Here is a 16358-nt window from a genome sequence, read left to right as displayed (position 1 = left end):
AGGAAATCCACACAACACATGTAAAAGACGAAAAATCCCAAAAGACAATTACAAATAAAAAAAAACTCTACAGGAAATCCACACAACACATGTAAAAGACGAAAAATCCCAAAACATAACGACAAATCACCCATCACAACAACTCATTACTGATTGGATGGACTCACCGTGTTCGGTGATTGGTTGCGTTTTCTTTCTTGCAATTATGTTTTGTGATTTGCTGTTGTGTTTTGTGATTTATCGTTATATTTTGTGATTTGCTGTTGTGTTCTGCCATTGTGATTTCGTATTAGTCGTTGTATTTTGTGATTTATTTTTTTATTTGTTGATGTGGATTATTATTTGTCGTTGTGTTTTCTTATTTGTCATTGTGTTTATTGATTTCTTAGATTTTTCTGATCTGCACTTATATGTTAAGTGGTTACTGACTTATAATGTGTATTAGTGGTATGTGTAACGAAAAGCATCAAAACAAACTTTTCTGCAGGAAAGAAAATTCCCACAATTCCATGGAAGGCAGAGCCCTGAGTTTCAGCCCTCGAGACACATGAGATTTGTTTTTCATCTGACTGAACAGAACAAAACGAGTGAGAGGGAAAACGAAAGCTACAGAGTGAAGCTCTGGCACCCGACATACAGGCTGCTCCTCCACCCACACGCTCACCGACAACACTTCCTGTGTTTACTTCCCTCTGAGCACAGTCAACCTCTCTGTCTCTCTCAGTCAGTGCTGGACACTAGATATGCTCAGTGAAGAGACGACAGTCCTGTTGTGCTTCTGATTCAAAGATAAAATTGGTAAGTACTTTGTGTTTCCACAGTTTTTTTTAAATAAGCTGTTTAATCTGTTGAATTCAAAAAATATAAGCTAGATATGTTAGAGATTGGTTGTAGTATTTGTGCAGATTTCTTACTGTCAGTGTTGTTTTCTAGAAGGTATTCTCAGATCCTGACAGAGAAATCAAACGCAGTTGCTTAATTGTTCATTTTTAACAAAGGGTTTGGTTGCGAGAGAACTCTTGTGAGTCAAACAAGTATTTGGCAGCTGTTTGTGATTTGCATGAAGCTATTTGTTGAACAAGCTAGATTCCAATTCATAGACTAATAAAGGTCAGTAAATATTTATTTGCAAATAAATGATCAACATAATTGGTGTTTTAGAGACGTTAAATAGGGCCAATCTGTCCCGAGGGGCTTCCCAGCTTTACTGTGAAACTCCCTTCATCTGCTGGGAAAAAAGTCCTGTAAGCCCCTCCCAGCTGCATGTTCACCCAGCTGAAGCACAGCTTCACTGCTGCAGTGTGTCACTATGCAGCCTGGGCTCCACATGAACTTTTCAAAGTCATCAACTGACTTATTAGTGATGGGACTTGCAAGTCTGAATCAAACCAACAAAAACACGAGGTCTATACACTGATCTCCTGATGTTTTCTCTTAGATCGAGCAGAAGTCAAGCATCAAGATGGATTACAAATACGATGATGGGATTGAACTGTTGTTGGCTCACATGAATATCGAGGACATCATCAATGCTGCAGAGACTCTGTATCAGATCAAGGAGGAGGAAGCCGAAGGGGAAGGAGGCTTGTTGTTCGAGGAGGAAAGTATGTCCCAGGAGGAGATGGACGACAATGAGGAGGCAGGGCACTCAGGGAGTGGGCATAAGGATTATACTGATGGCGTTGGTGGTGTTCGCTACGGGACGGTGGCAGACCTCTTGTCTTTTGTCAACCTGCTGTCCAACATGCAGCCAGCAGCCCTGCAGCAACAGCCTCAGGAGATGGGAGTCCTGCTGAATAAGGTGAGAAACCTTATTTTCTCTCTTTTAATGGTGATTCCACAACACCGAATGTGTGTTAGACATTTTGTCTATCACTATGTTTGTATTTTGATATGATCATTTCTTTGTATTTATTCAATAAGTGACCTCATTGCAGGACATGGCTATAAAAAAAGGCCGCTACCAGATCAACATGGACGTGCTCCTGTTCCCATGGAAATTGACCTACAAGAATCATGGTTCGGGCCTCGTGCCCAAGGGCTCATTTGGGAAAGTCCACTTGGCCCAGGACACTGTCACCAGGAAGAGAATGGCTTGCAAACTGGTGAGTGTTACTGAGCAATGACTGGAATTTCATCTCACGTGGACTTCTCAAAACTCCAGCACAGGGTGCCAACATATTTCACCTGCTAAGTACTGGGTGTTCTCAGAGCAATTACTCCTGTGTTTATACAATGACTCCTGATGTCAGCGTGACATTTGGTCTCTTTTCTCTTCGAGTAAAAGAGGAAGAGTGCTCTTAAAAGAACCCTGTTTGTTGTAACAAATGGCCAGAGATGAATGCAAGAAAGGAAATTCAACAGTAACTCCCCACAGCTCCTATGGAGTTCAAATAAAAGCTGTTTACTTATTTGCCCCCATATGGAAAGTAGTTTCTTTCCTGGTGTGGTGCAATCATTAGACTACTATGTTGACTCAGTGCATTGTACACACTGTTACCAGAAGACTTACTGGCACTAGCTGTGTGGTGGAGTTAAAATAGATTTCCTGTATATCAGAGGACAACATAAGATAACAGCATCATCAGTGTAGAATGTGTTCATTGTGCAACAAAAACGCTTTTTAATATTTGGAAATTTGGAAACAGCACATTTACTTCCTTGCCAAGAGTTGGATGAGTTAGAATCTAGCCTGACTGTCCAAAAGAAATAAAATCTTATCAGCATCCCCTAAAACAAAAAAATTTTGTTTTTACATTTCTGTTTGTGCATGTAAAGAACAGATCAGCTATAAGATTATTTATTTAGCCATTAGCCAGATTGTTTTTTAATCTTTGGATAGAGCCATGCCCCCTACTTTCATTGTTTATGCTGAGCTAACAATGCCCTTGCTTTAGTTTCATCAATACCCCTCTCATGTCTGTATGCAAAAATATAAAGCAATAGCCAGAGGCCTCTAGTATAGCTTAGCTCAAAGATGTGAAATGGGGAATAGAAAAATAAGTAAAACGAACCAAGTAGATATGACAGTGGTATTCTTCGCTGATCTGAACAGGGAAGCAAATAAGCGTTTCCCTGAATGAGGAACTATTGCTTTAAACAGAACCACACCTTGTAATGAGAAATGTATTTACAGCTCATCTTCTCCCTTGCAGATCCCCATGGAGAACTTCAAAGCAGCCGACGTGGAGTTCCAGGCCCGGTTCCGACACGAGAACATTGCTGAGTTCTACGGTGCTCTGTTCTGGGACCAGAGCGTCCACCTGTTCATGGAGGCCGGCGAGGGCGGCTCAGTGCTGGAAAAGCTGGACAGCTGTGGGCCCATGAGGGAGTTCGAGATCATCTGGGTGACCAAGCAAGTCCTGCGCGGCCTGGAGTACCTGCACTCCCATAATGTCATCCACCATGACATCAAACGTAAGAGCAAGAGAAAAAAAGTTTCAGGGTGATTCAGTGTAGATGCCACAAACCCCCCAAAAACCTCAGATATCTCATACTGACGATCTTACACACTGACTAACAGAGAATTCTACACGTTTCCTTTGACTAAGGCTGTTAAAGTAAATGTTCAAAGGAAGCCAGGTCAGGCTGACAAGAAAATGCATGAGTTGATGACTGAGGTTACTAGAAGACAGAGGGGTAGTTAGAGTAGGTGGTGCTAAGCTGGAGGTTTGATACGAGGTGGTTGGACCTCAGAGGCGCTGCAGGGATCAAAGCATTCTCCACAATCATCTGTCAGCCTTGTATCCTCCAGGCTGTTTGCTGTCTGGAAATTCCAGCTTGCTTTTCGCTCTTGGTCAGGGTTAAATGCAGGGTCTAGAGCAGCAAGTGACTGACGACAACAGCCAACATGGGCCTCTGACATGGTGCTGTGGTTGTTAACGTTTCCTGCCTGTGGGGAAAAGTTGTAATAAAGCCTCAGTGAGGGTTTCAAGCACAAGGATTAGCCTTTTCATGCAAAGTTATCTGTCTGATTGCGAAAAGAAGGCAACTTTACTTGACCTTCTTTTGGGAGGCTTCAATGAACGTTTGCAAGAAGTCACCAATGAATGTGTATTACCTCACATACCAATCTGCATAGCAAAGCATTAACACTGACAATACTGTACACCCCAGCTTGTGCTCTGGTCTGCACAACTTATCTCATTTCTTTTTCTTTTTCTACAGCCAGTAACATTGTGCTGATGTCAGACAAGGCAGTGCTTGTGGACTTTGGCCTGACGGTGCAGATGACAGAAGATATTTACATTCCCAGAGACCTAAGGGGAACTGAGGTGAGACAGTGAGCCAGAGATCTGATGCCGTCCCTCAGGCTGCAAGTGCGAGCCTGTAATGACAGGATAAACTGCTAGCTCCAAACAATACTTGTTTTTCTACTTTTAAATGTATGTGTGTTTGTGTGTGTGTTTGTGTGGGCTGCAGTCTTGTCTCATGACTCAGGCCAGACTTCCCCTGGTATTTTGACAAATTAGTATCAAAACTTGTCAGCACTTCTCTTTCTCTCTGTCTTTTCCAAAGTGATTAAAAGAAATTCAGTGATTGGCAGAGCAGCAGAGTCAGTGCACTCATTGACCTTGACTGGTGCTAATAGTAGCGTGCTTATGCTTGGCCTTCTCAGTGCAGATGTTTTCATCGGCAGCGTTTGGGAAAGTTGAAGTTAATCCAATAGATTCCTCATGAGACTTATCTCACATCACATATCTTCCCATGTTTTGACCTGTTTGTGTGTCAGTCTATTTTTTTTACATTTACCTCGGGCCTCTCATGGCTTGGCTTGTGGAAAGTCCCAGGGCAGACACCCAGCAGTAATAAGAAGAGAGACACAGCTACTACACTGGGCTGCTCAGGCTGACATTAACGTGGGAGAGCAGGCTGGAATTTCCAACAGCAAGAGAGAGAGGGAGGGAGAGGGAGAGAGGGAGAGAGAGAGAGAGAGAGAGAGAGAGAGATTAACTCTGGTAGCATGTTTACTTTTCACACTCCAAAGGCCACCACTCTTCTGCATTACCCTTACCTTGACACACAAAGTGAGGGTCGAAGGGTCAGTGTTTTGTTGCAACAGAAAATACATTTATTATTAAAGAGGTTGTTTTCTCTTTGTTATATTGGGAAACTAATTAGAACAGTTTTTAAAACGTACAAACTTTTTGTTACCATTTTGCTCCACGTTCCATTATATCTAATTTATGTAATGTTATCCTTTTACCATTTAGATGTATATGAGTCCAGAGGTGGTTCTGTGTCGAGGACATGACACCAAGACAGACATCTACAGCCTCGGCACCACTATCATCCACATGCAGACTGGCAGCCCCCCCTGGGTTTGCAGATACCCACGCACTGCCTATCCATCCTACCTCTACATTGTGAGTACTGAGCATGTCCTGAACATAATTTTTATTTGCAGCCTTAGATTGAAATTTGCACAGCATTCATGGTCCGGGCGATGGTGGTAGAGTGGTAAGCCTTCCAAGCAGTTGACCCAGGTTCAATTCCTGGCTTTCCGATAACATTTTAAATCATACACCAAGCCACGTTTCCAGCTGTATTCAGCCTTTCAATTGACAATCACTGTGAAATACATGTGGTCTCATATAGGGGATGTAGCTCAGTGGTAGAGCGCATGCTTTGCATGTATGAGGCCCCGGGTTCAATCCCCGGCATCTCCAGGTTATTTTGTCAGAGGACATTTTATGAATCTAATGTAGAGATCTAACTCATTCCCACTGAAGTAGTACGTATTAAGAATTTAACAATGTACATAAGAAGCAGCTTCCACAATATTACATGCAATTACTAGAGCTTCAAAAACCGCAAATTGCCATGTTTTATTGCAAATTATCTAAATACACTGTAAAATAAATTTACATAGTCAAATCGATTACCTGCAGACGTGTGCCAACATATTTAATGTTCAGTAAATGTGAGCACTATCTCCATTCAATTAATCAAATAACTTTTGAGATAGGAAAATACCTCACCTAATAACATATTAATATTATAAATAATTATATAAGAATTATTCAGGCCTTGCATAACAAGGGCTGTGTTTTGAAGTGAAAAAGGATTTGTCTTAAGAGACTATTCAAGAGTAGAAGCACATGACCTAACAATTTTTATTTTCCATTTCCTGTTGACATCTTTCTGACACCACCCTCTAGCCAATCTGCTCAGCATTTTGCCATTTAAAAAAGTTTTCTTTGCAATGAGCACTAACCTGCAGAGAGCTATATAGATACTCAATATTACACTGTATATGCTACAAGATTGACACTATATTTAATCTTGCTGGTTTTCAAAATGTGAAACACACCTTATTTCAGGTCTTCCACTGTCTACATTAACATGAGATTTAAAAAAAGACTGAACATGACCGGTCACAGTGAGTGACTAAGGTTCCTTAACGTCAGTTGCTACTTCTCTATCTTTTAAAGGTTTTCCGTTACATGGGTACTTCAAGAAGTCCCGTTTCTGTTTATGATCTTTATCAGCTCTTTTCATTTCGACACTTACTCACTTCCCCACCGTCATGGAGCAGTAATGTGACATGGTTAAGTCACAGCTACAGACGGAGATGTGCTGTTTTTTTTGTTTTACCACTAAGTTGGTTTACCAACTAAAGTACATCGCACAATGACGGGAATTGGTTCACAGTTGTATTTTGGTCATTTGGAGGCCTTCACTGTGATGTTTGTTTGTTTATTTGTTCTTTCATGCTGTAGTCTTCTAATGCCAATTCTGCCTCATTTGTCTCCATAGATCCACAAGCAGGCACCCCCTATGGAGGACATAGCAGAGGACTGCAGCCTGGCCATGCGCTCCTTCCTGCAGCGAGCCTTGGAAAGGAATCCCACTCTGCGGAGCTCGGCATCTGAGCTGCTGAAGGACGAGGCCATCAACCCACCCAGAGAGGATCAGCCACGCTGCTGGAGCCTTGACTCCGCGCTGGAGGAAGCCACCCACACCATGCTACGGCAACAGAGCCAGCACCATGACACCACACAGGGTAAGGAGCTGCTGAGCTCAACATGTTTGCAGTCTGTGATGGATACACTGCCATCACAGACTATTACACTTGTTTGCAAGCATGAATACTAAGCAATAAATATGCTAACACTACTTATAATGTACTTCTTTTTTCTTCTGCAGAATTATCTCTGTACTCTGAGGACTCTGGCCACATGAGAAGAAAGGGCTCCTTGTACATTGATCTGGGGGCCTTGTCAGGCTACTGTAAACTAGTGGCAGGGCCTCCCACATCAGAATATGGCTAACACGTTACTGCTACTCATCACAGCCTTGATTAAAACAACTTAGTGATAATTAGCTTTTTGCCTGCTTCGATAGTCTGACTCACTCTTCACTGTTTAGAAATGATGGAATAGTTCAGACAGGAGGACAGCTGCAGGCGACATGGCCCATTGGGGGAATGAAAATGTTTACAAGAGTCAAGATGATTCTAATTAATGGAACCGGCTCACTCTGAAATAAACTACACTGCAGGACAGTGGGACACCTATTAAATCAGATGGATTGTAAATAATTTCCTGGTCTACCTTATGGGATGTATGCATGTGCTTTATTTCAGTGTAGTAATTAACACAGTAATAAATTAAATATATGCAGTTTTTTTCATGATGGTGAAATTGTAAGATATCTGTTAAAAAACGTGTGCACTAGGCCAACATGCATGACATTTAGTTCTTTATGAACCTTTTCTTGTTTATTCCTGTGGAATATTAATAGCATCATCTTGCTATGCAAATGCATGTGCTATCAGATTTGTGTTTTTGAAATTGCTCAAACTTGGAAAATGTGTCAATCAGTACAGAATAAAAGAACAATAAAATGAAATTCCATCATTGTCTGTGATGTTTCACTACTGTGTCAGAATTATAATAGATGATTCAGATTTGCTGTAGGGGAGATTTATACTGTATGTAATTTAAATATTTTTTAGAACAGTATGATTAACCTGGTGTGATTACCTCTACTTTCATCTTACTAACACACTGTCCTGACTATTGGATGTAAAATGTCTTTAGCAAGCTGACAAAAAGTATGTAAATTACCCATTGGACATGTGCACCAGTTTAAATAAAGATGTTTTGATTATCACTTCCCACTGTTTAACCTGTAGGTAGACATACAAATCAGACTATTAATATCCCCTAACAAGGGGCTTTTGGGCGACCTGACTTCAAATCAATATCACAATTATTTTATTTACTTATTTGTATCGGATTAGATACTCATTTGCAAAAGTATCGATACCAACACTGCGTCTTCGCCTCCTCCAGTTAACAAGTTGACAATTATTGATGTAACATTAGTTTACAGTGGCAATTAGACCATTTTCTTCTACTAATTATCCACAAATACAACTATGTGTTGTTTGGTTAATTTAAACACCAGTATTTTCAACATTACCTCTATCTCAGTTACTACAAATTTACACAGTTGGGTTAGAGACATTGAGCATATCTGATAAGGCTCTACCACAAGGAGTTAACACACCTACTGTGCATCGGTCCAGACCAATAAAGATATTATTGTTATCTAAACATTTGACCTCTTTTTTTTTTTTAATTTTGGAATCGAAATGGGGAATCGATGGGAACCGGAATAGATAAGCAGAATCGGAATCGGAATTGATAAAATTTTAATGATATCCAACCCTATTGATAAGTAAACAATGGGACAAAGTGGTGGTGACAAAGTCTAGTAGCACAACAAACTTGGCGAAAGCATCATAAAAGACCAACACCTCGGTCTTTATGTTGAATCTTGAGAGGTCAGTATAGCTCCCGTTTCAACAACATTGAAGTATTAACAGTTATTATAAATGTTAGCCTGGCTGGTGACACACATTAATGTTAGCCATTTAACTATTAGCAATTAGACGATAGCCACATTAGCCATCTATTAAGTTATCATTAAGCTAGAGGATAGCGACTATGGCTAATAATAAAACAAAAAACATTAATGTGGGAGCTGAGCAGCAAACGGTATGAGTCCTGCCCATCTGTAACGTTAATAGACTATCAAGTATTTTCCTGGGCATCGGTATCAAGTTTGAAATTCTAGTATCCTGACAACCCTACATCTCACATGAAGTAAAACTGCTTGACAAATAAAGTTCGTACAACATATTCTACAGTATTTCAACAGGAAAGAGCAACAAAAAAAATTAAGTTATATTTCATTGGAAGCTGCCTTGGGTGTTTCCCCTGGATTCCCAGTTACCAGCTCAGTCACAAAGATGAGGTGATAATAAAGTTTTAATGAAGCTCTCTGTTACATTACTTTTAAATGTTATTAATTAGTCATGGGTAGTAGTATCTACTACTGATTTTGCATCAGGGAAACCCATATGGTTTAAAGTGTTCCTCTCTTATCAACACTTCCTCTCTCTAAATGCGTCACATGTGAGTGGGTGTTTGTGAGCTCTGCTGTGAATGGGGTTGCCTCTGAGTCTCACCAGCACTTACACGATTCACTAGTTTCCAATAAACGTGGCAGACGGCTGCTACCATCTGCTGGTAGCAGCGAATACAACTCTCGCTTACATACTTGTGGTGAAGCGCCATCACTCACCATTGCTCACTGGGTTAAGGCTGCTTGACAGAATAAACAGGAGCAATGTATATGGTCAATTACAGGATTTTTAGGGACCATATTACATTACATTTCATTTAGCTGACGCTTCTATTCAAAGCGACTTACAATAAGTGCATTCAACCGTGAGAGTACAAACCAAGAACAACAAGAATCAAGCAAGTACAATTTTCTTCAAGAAAGCCTAACTACAAAGTGCTATATGTAAGTGCCATATAAGTGCTACTAAATATATTTATTTATTTTTATTTATATTTATTTATTTTATTTTATCCAAAGTGCAGTTAGAAGAGATGTATCTTTACTCTGCGGCGGAAGATGTGTAGACTTTCTGGTGTCCTGATGTCATTGGGGAGCTCATTCCACCATTTAGGAGCCAGGACAGCAAAGAGTCGTGATTTTGTTGAGTGGTTAGCTCGCAGTGAGGGAGCAGCAAGCCGATTGGCAGATGCAGAGCGGAGTGGACGGGCTGGGGTGTAAGGTTTGACCATGTCCTGGATGTAGACTGGATCCGATTCGTTCGCAGCACGGTACGCAAGTACTAGTGTTTTGAAACGGATGCGGGCAGCCACTGGTAAACAGTGAAGGGAGCGGAGGAGCAGAGTAGTGTGAGTGAATTTAGGTTGGTTAAAGACCAATCGAGCTGCTGCATTATGGATCAGCTGCAGAGGACGGATGGCACTAGCAGGTACACCTGCCAGGAGGGAGTTGCAATGGTTGAGGCGTGAGATGACCAGAGCATGGACCAGAACCTGCGTCGCCTTCTGTTGTGCAGCATGTATCTACAGGAACGGGTTGTTGCAGTAATGTTGGCAGTAAGGGAGAGTTGACTGCTGAGTGTCACACCCAGGTTCCCAGCAGTCTGGGTGGGGGCTACGACAGATTTGTCAAAGGTAATAGTCAGGTCATGGGTGGCAGAGCCTTTCCCTGGAAGGAAAAGTAGTTTGGTCTTGTCAAGGTTGATTTTCAGGTGGTGTGCGGACATCCACTGAGAGATGTCAGTCAGACAGACAGAGATTCGTGCTGCTACCTGGGTTTCAGATTGGAGAAAAGAGAGGATTAGTTGGGTGTCATCAGCATAGTTGTGGTAGGAAAAGCCATGTAAGTGAATGAAAGAGCCGAGAGATGGTGTACAGAGAAAAGAGGAGGGGACACCCCAGTAGTGAGAAGATAAGGTTCGGACACAGATCCTCTCCAAGTTACCTGGTATCTGGTGATATAGTGGTGAGCATAGCTGCCTTCCAAGCAGTTGACCCGGGTTCGATTCCCGGCCTGGTATCTGAGTTAGGATGAGAGCAGGGAGAGAACAGAGCCTGAGACACCCAGATCCTGAATGTAGGAAATAAGGATCTGGTGGTTCACTGTGTCAAATGCAGCAGAAAGGTCTAGAAGGATGATGACAGATGACAGAGGGTAGAGACACTGCTTTAGCAGTGTGAAGTAGCTCAGAGACAGCAAGGAGGGCCGTCTCAGTTGAGTGGCCTGCCTTGAAACCAGACTGGTGAGGATCAAGAAGGTTGTTCTGGTGAAGATAGGAAGATAATTGAATCAAGATAGCTTGCTCGACAGCTTTGGAAAGAAAGGGAAGAAGAGAAACAGGTCTGTAGTTGTTTACTTCAAACTCCATATTTTGTCTCCTATGTACTTTAGCATTATAGATATTTCTCAGACTAAAACCACACAGGGATGCCAGGGTTTGAGCCTTGACTGAAACATCACAGCACTGTTTTTAGACTAAAATCTGAGGTTTGACATAACATGGATTTATTAATTTGGATGCATAATTTAAAACATATTTTGCGATGGCCGGGAATCGAACCCGGGTCAACTGCTTGGAAGGCAGCTATGCTCACCACTATACCACCATCGCTTAGTTGAGAAAAGGAATGCTGCTGACTGAGCAGTATGTGCAAGACAAGGAATTTGGGAGAGGAGAGGGAGTTCACGACTCCATTACAACTGCTATTTGTGTGAAAGCAAATCCAAAAGTTGGAGCGTAACACTTACAAATGCAAACTTAGCACACTGAACTGAAAAAAGCTTTAATTGACTGTATGTCTTCGGTATTATTTCTCTCACACCTCAGTTGTGTCTGTTAGAGGATACATTTTTACATTTATTTTGCCTTCCACAGCTCAGAACAGTCAGACATTGTTAGCAGGGTATGAAAAGCTGCAATGAAAGTTAAGTTTCTTTCACCTCAAGGGACATTCATATGAAGATGGCAATGTAAGTATTTTGGCCAGAAAAGTCAGATGGTTTGAAAGAGGAGTGATAGACGCCATCTTTGACAACCTGGAAAAACAATTATTTTGCACAGAAGGTGGTTTAAGACACCAACTTTCAACCACCTAAACTGTAGTCCTACGCTCTCTTCCGAGGCAGCTCGATACGAAACCACACCCCAACTCCTGTGATCTTCATGACTCACACATTAGCAGGGTGGGTCTATGACTTAAGCCAAATTCATGCTTTTGCATCGAACGGTATGCATGTAGCCTACACACAGGGCCGAGCATTCATAGTTGAACGTAGGCGTGAGAGAGTTGCGCTGCAATAACACCGCCGACACACTAGTGGCGGTACCTTGATGCATAGTTACATTTTGCGCAACGGCGCAGCTTCGACGCAGAAGCATGAATTGGGCTTTAAAGATATCAACAGCCATTCACATCTTGACTCAGGGTACCCCAACAACCCACTAGTTGGTAAGGGTTTCAACGACCTGCCTATTAACATAACAACTCTCAGCATAGACAGATCCACAGCAGTTACATAGCTGAAACGTCCCATTCGTCAGTTAGAACTGAAAAAAGAGGTGAAACATCTTGAAAAATACAAGCAAAGTAAGTTCAGACACCTTTGTACACTTGTACAACTTCTAAAGATACCATGACCGGGATGACTAAAAATCGACACAGATATTATCCTCAAGGATATTGTAAGATCTTTTAGCTACAAAGATCATGCAACAGTAGATGTGAGCAGACTGCAGAATTTGATACATTGTAAACAATGACACAGGCAGAAAAAACTAAAAACGTTGTCGGCAGGATTTGAACCTGCGCGGGAGACCCCAATGGATTTCTAGTCCATCGCCTTAACCACTCGGCCACGACAACTACAGATTGATTGAGGTTTGTGTCGTCAAAAGAACATGGACATTCTACCTCAGGATGCTGATGTGTCCTTCACAGGAAAAGGTACCATGGTATTTGTCTGGACTACATGCAAAGGGTTTCATTGCCATGAAGACCTAAAAACCCATGTCTGTTAAAACAATTGATGTATTAATGCTCACCAGTACACCACAACAAAAATAAAGTGAATGGAAATAACCTTGAATGATAAAGAGCAATGACAATAACTGCGGTCGTTGAGGTAGGACGAGAGCAGGGAGAGAGCAGAGCCTGAGACACCCAGATCCTGAATGTAGGAAATAAGGATCTGGTGGTTCACTGTGTCAAATGCAGCAGAAAGGTCTAGAAGGATGATGACAGAGGGTAGAGAGGCTGCTTTAGCAGTGTGAAGTAGCTCAGAGACAGCAAGGAGGGCCGTCTCAGTTGAGTGGCCTGCCTTGAAACCAGACTGGTGAGGATCAAGAAGGTTGTTCTGGTGAAGATAGGAAGATAATTGAATCAAGATAGCTCGCTCGAGAGCTTTGGAAAGAAAGGGAAGAAGAGAGACAGGTCTATAGTTGTTTACTTCAAACTCCATATTTTGTCTCCTATGTACTTTAGCATTATAGATATTTCTCAGACTAAAACCACACAGGGATGCCAGGGATTGAGCCTTGACTGAAACATCACAGCACTGTTTTTAGACTAAAATCTGAGGTTTGACATAACATGGATTTATTAATTTGGATGCATAATTTAAAACATATTTTGCGATGGCCGGGAATCGAACCCGGGTCAACTGCTTGGAAGGCAGCTATGCTCACCACTATACCACCATCGCTTAGTTGAGAAAAGGAATGCTGCTGACTGAGCAGTATGTGCAAGACAAGGAATTTGGGAGAGGAGAGGGAGTTCACGTCTCCATTACAACTGCTATTTGTGTGAAAGCAAATCCAAAAGTTGGGGCGTAACACTTACAAATGCAAACTTAGCACACTGAACTGAAAAAAGCTTTAATTGACTGTATGTCTTCGGTATTATTTCTCTCACACCTCAGTTGTGTCTGTTAGAGGAGACATTTTTACATTTATTTTGCCTTCCACAGCTCAGAACAGTCAGACATTGTTAGCAGGGTATGAAAAGCTGCAATGAAAGTTAAGTTTCTTTCACCTCAAGGGACATTCATATGAAGATGGCAATGTAAGTATTTTGGCCGGAAAAGACAGATGGTTTGAAAGAGGAGTGATAGACGCCATCTTTGACAACCTAGAAAAACAATTATTTTGCACAGAAGGTGGTTTAAGACACCAACTTTCAACCACCTAAACTGTAGTCCTACGCTCTCTTCTGAGGCGGCTCGATACGAAACCACACCCCAACTCCTGTGATCCTCATGACTCACACATTAGCAGGGTGGGTCTATGACTTAAGCCAAATTCATGCTTTTGCATCGAATGGTATGCATGTAGCCTACACACAGGGCCGAGCAATCATAGTTGAACGTAGGCGTGAGAGAGTTGCGCTGCAATAACACCGCCGACACACTAGTGGCGGTACCTTGATGCATAGTTACATTTTGCGCAACGGTGCAGCTTCGACGCAGAAGCATGAATTGGGCTTTAAAGATATCAACAGCCATTCACATCTTGACTCAGGGTACCCCAACAACCCACTAGTTGGTAAGGGTTTCAACGACCTGCCTATTAACATAACAACTCTCAGCATAGACAGATCCACAGCAGTTACATAGCTGAAACGTCCCATTTGTCAGTTAGAACTGAAAAAAGAGGTGAAACATCTTGAAAAATACAAGCAAAGTAAGTTCAGACGCCTTTGTACACTTGTACAACTTCTAAAGATACCATGACCGGGATGACTAAAAATCTACACAGATATTATCCTCAAGGATATTGTAACATCTTTTAGCTACAAAGGTCATGCAACAGTAGATGTGAGCAGACTGCAGAATTTGATACATTGTAAACAATGACACAGGCAGAAAAAACTAAAACACGTTGTCGGCAGGATTTGAACCTGCGCGGGGAGACCCCAATGGATTTCTAGTCCATCGCCTTAACCACTCGGCCACGACAACTAAAGATTAGTTGAGGTTTGTTTCGTCAAAGAACATGGACATTCTACCTCAGGATGCTGATGTGTCCTTCACAGGAAAAGGTACCATGGTTTTTGTCTGGACTACATGCAAAGGGTTTCATTGCCATGAAGACCTAAAAGCCCATGTCTGTTAAAACAATTGATGTATTAATGCTCACCAGTACACCACAACAAAAAATAAAGTGAATGGAAATAACCTTGAATGATAAAGAGCAATGACAATAACTGGGGTCGTTGAGGTAGGACGAGAGCAGGGAGAGAGCAGAGCCTGAGACACCCAGATCCTGAATGTAGGAAATAAGGATCTGGTGGTTCACTGTGTCAAATGCAGCAGAAAGGTCTAGAAGGATGATGACAGAGGGTAGAGAGGCTGCTTTAGCAGTGTGAAGTAGCTCAGAGACAGCAAGGAGGGCCGTCTCAGTTGAGTGGCCTGCCTTGAAACCAGACTGGTGAGGATCAAGAAGGTTGTTCTGGTGAAGATAGGGAGATAATTGAATCAAGATAGCTCGCTCGAGAGCTTTGGAAAGAAAGGGAAGAAGAGAGACAGGTCTATAGTTGTTTACTTCAAACTCCATATTTTGTCTCCTATGTACTTTAGCATTATAGATATTTCTCAGACTAAAACCACACAGGGATGCCAGGGATTGAGCCTTGACTGAAACATCACAGCACTGTTTTTAGACTAAAATCTGAGGATTGACATAACATGGATTTATTAATTTAAAACATATTTTGCGATGGCCGGGAATCGAACCCGGGTCAACTGCTTGGAAGGCAGCTATGCTCACCACTATACCACCATCGCTTAGTTGAGAAAAGGAATGCTGCTGACTGAGCAGTATGTGCAAGACAAGGAATTTGGGAGAGGAGAGGGAGTTCACGACTCCATTACAACTGCTATTTGTGTGAAAGCAAATCCAAAAGTTGGAGCGTAACACTTACAAATGCAAACTTAGCACACTGAACTGAAAAAGCTTTAATTGACTGTATGTCTTCGGTATTATTTCTCTCACACCTCAGTTGTGTCTGTTAGAGGAGACATTTTTACATTTATTTTGCCTTCCACAGCTCAGAACAGTCAGACATTGTTAGCAGGGTATGAAAAGCTGCAATGAAAGTTAAGTTTCTTTCACCTCAAGGGACATTCATATGAAGATGGCAATGTAAGTATTTTGGCCGGAAAAGACAGATGGTTTGAAAGAGGAGTGATAGACGCCATCTTTGACAACCTAGAAAAACAATTATTTTGCACAGAAGGTGGTTTAAGACACCAACTTTCAACCACCTAAACTGTAGTCCTACGCTCTCTTCTGAGGCGGCTCGATACGAAACCACACCCCAACTCCTGTGATCCTCATGACTCACACATTAGCAGGGTGGGTCTATGACTTAAGCCAAATTCATGCTTTTGCATCGAATGGTATGCATGTAGCCTACACACAGGGCCGAGCAATCATAGTTGAACGTAGGCGTGAGAGAGTTGCGCTGCAATAACACCGCCGACAC

General features: G+C 41.9%; 1 protein-coding gene and 7 non-coding genes across 8 annotated transcripts; 3 read left to right on the top strand and 5 right to left on the bottom strand.

Moving 5' to 3' along the window:
- Positions 1-660: 660 nt before the first annotated feature.
- On the top strand, positions 661-8118 carry map3k8 (mitogen-activated protein kinase kinase kinase 8). Its single transcript, XM_035143137.2, has 8 exons — positions 661-798; positions 1439-1801; positions 1938-2105; positions 3156-3417; positions 4168-4274; positions 5214-5366; positions 6760-7006; positions 7150-8118. Exons 2-8 carry the CDS (start codon positions 1463-1465, stop codon positions 7272-7274), a joined length of 1401 nt encoding a protein of 466 aa, XP_034999028.2. The 5' UTR covers positions 661-798; positions 1439-1462; the 3' UTR covers positions 7275-8118.
- On the top strand, positions 5598-5669 carry trnaa-ugc. Its single transcript has one exon. It is a non-coding gene; the product is annotated as a tRNA-Ala (tRNA).
- A 2707-nt stretch (positions 8119-10825) lies between the features above and the next one.
- trnag-ucc lies at positions 10826-10897 on the top strand. Its single transcript has one exon. It is a non-coding gene; the product is annotated as a tRNA-Gly (tRNA).
- A 519-nt stretch (positions 10898-11416) lies between these two features.
- Positions 11417-11488, bottom strand: trnag-ucc. The gene has a single exon. It is a non-coding gene; the product is annotated as a tRNA-Gly (tRNA).
- A 1171-nt stretch (positions 11489-12659) lies between these two features.
- trnas-aga lies at positions 12660-12740 on the bottom strand. The gene has a single exon. It is a non-coding gene; the product is annotated as a tRNA-Ser (tRNA).
- A 766-nt stretch (positions 12741-13506) lies between these two features.
- Positions 13507-13578, bottom strand: trnag-ucc. Its single transcript has one exon. It is a non-coding gene; the product is annotated as a tRNA-Gly (tRNA).
- A 1172-nt stretch (positions 13579-14750) lies between these two features.
- On the bottom strand, positions 14751-14832 carry trnas-aga. The gene has a single exon. It is a non-coding gene; the product is annotated as a tRNA-Ser (tRNA).
- Positions 14833-15585: 753 nt separating this feature from the next.
- trnag-ucc lies at positions 15586-15657 on the bottom strand. The gene has a single exon. It is a non-coding gene; the product is annotated as a tRNA-Gly (tRNA).
- Between the last annotated feature and the right edge of the window lie 701 nt (positions 15658-16358).

Source organism: Hippoglossus stenolepis, chromosome 19 (genome assembly GCF_022539355.2).
Source record: "Hippoglossus stenolepis isolate QCI-W04-F060 chromosome 19, HSTE1.2, whole genome shotgun sequence".
Lineage (NCBI taxonomy): Eukaryota > Metazoa > Chordata > Actinopteri > Pleuronectiformes > Pleuronectidae > Hippoglossus > Hippoglossus stenolepis.
The sequence above is the reverse complement of the archived record's forward strand: the minus strand, read 5'-3'. Positions and strand labels throughout refer to the sequence as shown.